The sequence below is a fragment of the Myotis brandtii genome, unplaced genomic scaffold (genome assembly GCF_000412655.1).
Source record: "Myotis brandtii unplaced genomic scaffold, ASM41265v1 scaffold277, whole genome shotgun sequence".
Lineage (NCBI taxonomy): Eukaryota > Metazoa > Chordata > Mammalia > Chiroptera > Vespertilionidae > Myotis > Myotis brandtii.
Window position 1 is genome coordinate 23,558 of NW_005360548.1, and position 5,761 is coordinate 29,318.

Sequence of the window (5,761 nt, forward strand, 5' to 3'; positions counted from 1 at the left end):
GGCATGCAGGAAGCAGCCAATCAATGATTCTCTCTCTCGTCATTAATGTTTCTATTGCTCTCTCCCTCTCTGAAATCAATTTAAAAAAAGTTTTTTTAATTAACCAATGAATGCATAAATAAGTTGGACAACAAATCAATATTTTTCTCTCCCTCTCTCCCTCTAAAATCAATACATAAAAACTTTTAAAAGGATAAATTCTACTATGCCCAATTGCAAGGTATATTGTTTTCACTGAGACCTTGTATTTCTTAAGTATTTTACATATTACATTATTGTAATGTTAACGTAAAAACATTCAAACCTGTAAAGAATTTCTGTGAATTGTCAAACTGCAGCGGGAAGGCCGGGGAGGGTTGGGGGGCAGGAGGGAAGGGGGTAAGAGATCAACCGAAGGACTTGTATGCATGCATATAAGCATAACCAATGGACATAAGACACTGGGGGGTAGGGGAGGCTAGGGGATTGTCAAGGGTGGGGGAAAAAAGGAGACATATGTAATACTCTTTGTAATACTTTAAGCAATAAAACAATTTAAAAAAAAGAAATCGTGTTTTCTGTGATTACAAAATCCGCCATTATTAACCGGTAAACCTAGTATATCCAGTGGGAGTGACACCAACACACAGGAAACAAATAAGTGATTTCAAGACCAGTGCAGGGAGGGGTGGATCAGTCACCTGAGGGGAGGGCGGGGTGTCCCCAGCACTGACTCCGATTGTTACTGCAGGTAATTTCGTTTTAGCATAAAAACAGATTAATTCTCCATTTCCTTTTCTTCCCCAGACCAGAATCTCTCCCTCTGAACTGAAGATGCCTAAGAAGGAAGGATCTGAACAAATAGTTGGTCTAGTGCCGAGGTCGGCAAACTGCGGCTCGCGAGCCACATGCGGCTCTTTGGCCCTTTGAGTGTGGCTCTTCCTAAGCCTTAGGAGTACCCTAATTAAGTTAAAAACAATGTACCTACCTATATAGTTTAAGTTTAAAAAATTTGGCTCTCAAAAGAAATTTCAATCGTTGTAGTACTGTTGATTGGCTCTGTTGACTAATGAGTTTGCTGACCACTGGTCTAGGGAACCACAGACACCTAATAGGCCCCTGGGGTGGAGGAGAGGACAGGGCTCTGGCTGCAGACAGACCTCAGATGACTCTGATCAGCTGCTCATGGTCTGTGGAACTCCGCTTTAGTGACTGTATTTCCCTGTGCCTCGGTTTCCTTTCAATGAAGGAGGATGAATATTTGGCTGCCAGGTTGTCAGTGAATTAACCCAAAAATATTCACAGCACCTGACCTAAATCCTGGGCTGATTCCTGGTGGACGAGGAGCCCCCGGAGCATCTTCTCTCCTCTGTTCCTCCCTGGGGATGCTGGCCTTTCCCTGGACTCTTCTACGTTCCCCAGGGCAGTTAGCCAAATACCTGGCCACCTTGTCCATCTGTGCTCTCCACACACAGTCTCAGGTGAAGGGCCAGGCTCCGTCCTTGCCCAGATGTGGCTCTTGGGGATGAGCTCTGGCTGGTGACCAGCTCAGGAGCCTTGTGACTTGGGCACCTGGGAAGTAATTGCTCCCGGTCAGCCCTGCCCACAGACCAAACCCAACATGACACAGGCTTCCCAAGGTCCCTGGAGTCAGAAGCCAGGGATCAAAGGTCTGGGGAAGGGCTGACTGAGCTGAACTTCTGTGTGAGGATCCTAGGGGCCCCTCAGTCCATGCCCTGACTGATCCCTGTAGAGCAGTGGTTCTCAACCTGGGGGTCGAACGACCCTTTCACAGGGGTCGCCTAAGACCATTGGAAAACACACATATAATTACATATTGTTTTCGTGATTAATCACTATGCTTTAATTATGTTCAATTTGTAACAATGAAATTGGGGTTCACCACAACATGAGGAACTGTATTAAAGGGTCGCGGCATTAGGAAGGTTGAGAACCACTGCTGTAGAGCCTGTCTCAGGGTCATGGTCATGGGGAGGGGCCCAGGGGCTGGATGAGACTGGCCTCCCTCTGCTGAGTCACTCCCATCAGATTGGCCCTTCTCTCTGTGGAGAATGTCTGCAGGGCTGGAATCCAGGAAGGGAACTCTGATCTTAGAAAGTTTGTCTCCACTGTGTGTCCTGCACTAAATGCCCAAACCCATCCTGGGAGATGATGCAGTAGGAGATGGAGGCAGAGTCCAGGGCCGTCAGTCCTGTGTGTGAAGTAGAGTTCACCCCACCCAACACCCAGAGGTCAAAGAGCAATCACTCACGGTATACACGGAGCTGTCCGGTTACTATTTCACCTTGAAAAGTTTTCCTTATGGCTAGTAGAGTGTAGTACCCTGTATCCTGCAGGGTGACGTTCCGGAACAGCAGGGACCCATTGGGGTATATTGTCTCTCGACTGCTGTATGCAAGTCCTGGGTGTATTTTTTGAGTATCTATTATATATGATGCAATTTGATGGTTGCTGTCCACACTTTCCCCTTTGAACCAGACATAACCTCCAAGAAACCCTGGCAGGTTGTGGACTCGGAGAAGCACATCCTTCCCTTCGGCAGCATTGGGTGGCACTGATTCAATACTGAGCTGGGCAGTGGTGGGCAGGCTCCAGAAGGTTAAGAGTGAGGCTAGGAGGGAAGAGGGAAATTGATCAATATTTGGAGCTATGTATTGGGAAGGAGAGATGAGGCTTTGGGTCCTGAGCAGGTCTCTTCACCTCTCAGCCTTGGTCTGAGTATGTGTGTGTCTCCTGTAGTCAAGTTCAGCAGCATGGCCACCAATACTTCAGCACCTCTGATCCTGTTACAGTGGGGCCTTGACTTACGAGTGTCCCGACTAACGAGTTTTTTGAGATATCAGCTGTCTCTCCACAGATTTTTTGCATTGAGTTGACAGAGTAATTTGAGTTAACGAGCTCCTTAACGAGCTCCTTAACGAGCTCTGTCTTGGAACGAATCAAACTCGTAAGTCAAGGCACCACTGTATTTCCTCTGTTTTGAATACTCTTACCCAGGTGTCTGCCCTCAGACCCCTGCTGACACTCAGAAGTGTCTTTGGGAGACCCCTTCCCTGACCACCTCCTCTAAAGACCTCTGTCTTCACTTTCTGACCAGTCCTTGGGCTGTTCCCTGCATGGCATTGTGGGGACCTGACATCACATCTAGATCTTTCCTTGTCTGTCTCCTCCTCATAGAACATGAGCTTCATGGGGGCAGGGGCTTGTCTGATCTTGTTGCACCCCAGCGCCTGCAACAGGCTGTAAGTACCTGTGGGTGAATGAGTGAGTGCTGCAGGGTCCTGCACCTCCGGGGATGTATCTGCCCATTTCTGAGCTTGGTGGTGAGGACACAATTTAGCAGCCCTGGTTAAGTTTTTTGCCCCCTGACATAAATTGTGATTATTGTCATCAGTTTCTAAAACTTATTGTTCAGAAATTATTAACTTTAAAAACACACAGCAGTCAAGGTGTCCCTGCGCTTCACCACTTCCAGATCATGGTCTTGTCCTGCTGCTGAGTCCCCTCCCCCAACCTACTCCGCTCCCCTGTCCTCTCCCTCAGGTCCAAACAGAAGCCCTCTGTCCGCTCTCAGAGCGCTGTGCTCCCCAGGAGACCCCAGCCAGTCTCTGTCTCCCCTCCTCCTGTCCACCCCCAGGGATTGTTCCCTCCTTACCAGCCAGCAGGAGCCCCTGCCGGGGGACGCACCCTCTGTGCACAGGGGCTGAGCGGGACTCCATGGTGTCTGCTGTCTGTTCCGTCCCTCCCTCTGTGAGAAGAGCTTGAGCCCAGGAACACTCCCAGGCACCTTTGTTCTGGTTGCGTGGGATCTGCTGTCCTTTCTTCCAGGGCATTGAACCTCCTCCCAGGGCAGGAATGCTTCCCGGTCACGTGGGAGGGGGCGGCGTCTATCCCTAGGACTCTCCTTCTCCCTTCCCCCTCATTCTTGAGTCCCCTGTCCCCTCCTCCCCTTTTCCTTCCGTCTACATTTCTGTTTCCTGGGAACTGCTGAGGCTTCAGTTTCTTTAGCTGTGATTATCCACCACGCACGCACGCGCACACACACACACACACACACACACACACACACACGTCCTGTTAGGACAAACACAAGCCTGGGATGTTGGGGTGTCGGGGTCTCAGACATCCACCAGAGCCCCCTTTCATCACTTGGAACTTTTCCCTTAAGAATAGGAGCCTGGGGCCGCATCAGGAACTCTTGTCACAGGAATGTCATCTCCTGTCATGCGTGAGAATCACCTGTGGAACTTGGTAAATGTTGCAATGCCCAGGTGGCACCATAGAAACGCTGCTTCAACAGCTGCCCAGCTAAGGTGGATGCCCGCCAGGCTGAGACCCATGCTGTGTGGGTGGGGCAGCCGCTCCCCATCTCCTGTGCACAGAGAGGGTCTCCAGATCCTGTTCAAATGCAGATTCCGACTGGGCAGGTGTGTGGTGGACCTGAGACTCTGCACACAGCCTTGGCCTCTGCTGTGGAGAGGCCTTGGGTCTGTCACCAACACAGACAGCTCCAGGCGTCCCCAAACCTGGGGATTACTCCATTTTTGACACAGAAACCCATCTGGGTCTTTCCTGTGTTCTCAAATGTGCGGGGAAGGTTGGATTTCCTCCCAGCTGGAAGGCCACAGAGATGACTCTGGGGTGATAAAAGGGTCAGCTGAATGATGACGGGGAGGGGACCCCCTCTCTGTCTCCAGCTGTCACCCTCCTGGCCCTTGCTTCCCACGCAGAGACCAGGACCAGGTGTCTCAGAAGGACCTGAAGTTCCCGGGGTGAAGGTGTAGGTGTCCTGTGTGTCCTCTCAAGTGAGGACTGTGCTTGGTGGTCAGATGGCTGTGGGCTCCCTGGTCCTCAGGTTCAAGGGTTCAAGGAGACCTTCCCTCTCTGTGCCTGTTGGCTGAGCTGTGGCTCAGAGCCTGTCCACGTGCTCCCTGATGGTCAGAGCAGCCTCTGTCCCCCCTCTGCCTGGGGACTTTCCTGTGATCACCCTGACTTCCCCATGGGTGGTGCCAGGCATGGGGTGGGGGAGCAGCACTGAGACCCCTGAGAGAGCAGGTGCTCCAAGGCCCCTAGAAGGAGCTGGATACTAGGGAGGAGCCCAGAGGGGCCTGTTGGAGCAGGGGATGGAAATCAGGCTCCTTCTGCACCTCCTTAGCCAAAGCCAGGTTCATGTGTGCATTTCCGGTGTGCTGTCTGTGTGTGTCTCCATGTTGCCACCTGGAGGTCATGAAGGAGACCTGCAGCCAATGTCAGGGACAGCACCAGGGATGCTGACCAGGCTCCAGATGCTCTGACCTCCAGGCTGAGTGGCCAGTCACGATGGGTCTCAGGCTGCCTGACTTCATCCCAGGGCAGGGAGAGCGCAGGGAGAGGACAGGCGTTGTCCAGAGGAGTCCGGATCCAATGTCATGAGAACTGTCCCCCAGGGGAATATGCTGTTTTAGGAGGAGCTCCTTGTCCCCGAGATTTCCAAGGAAAGGCCTGGTAGGGGTCTCTTGAGGCTTACAGGAGAGTGTGCCAGCCTGAAGGACTGATCCCGAGAATGCCCTGCGTGTCCCCATCACAGCACTGGGGCACTGCAACCAAGTCATCTGTGTCCCTGTCTGTCATCTGCTCTAGGCCTCCCCATAGGGCCCAGGATCTGGGGCAGCTCCACTTAAGTGTCAACCAGGGATCCTGTGGGTCCCTCTGTTAGGGGAGAAGAGGCCCCCATGGAACCCTCAGCCCCTCTGAGATGGAAGAACCCCCAGGTCCTGGGTTC

The 5,761-nt window shown here is 51.9% G+C and overlaps 1 protein-coding gene across 1 annotated transcript in view; it reads right to left on the minus strand.

Annotated features, from left to right (window-relative positions):
* Positions 1 to 3,870, minus strand: part of LOC102263924 (carcinoembryonic antigen-related cell adhesion molecule 21) — a 14,572-nt gene extending 10,702 nt beyond the window's left edge. Inside the window, exons 1-2 of the mRNA XM_005868756.2 lie at positions 3,656 to 3,870; positions 2,252 to 2,611 (exon numbers count right to left, since the gene is read on the minus strand). Coding sequence (XP_005868818.1) covers positions 2,252 to 2,611; positions 3,656 to 3,833 — 538 coding nt within the window. The 5' untranslated portion in view covers positions 3,834 to 3,870. The remainder of the gene's footprint in view (positions 1 to 2,251; positions 2,612 to 3,655) is intronic.
* Positions 3,871 to 5,761: the final 1,891 nt, after the last annotated feature.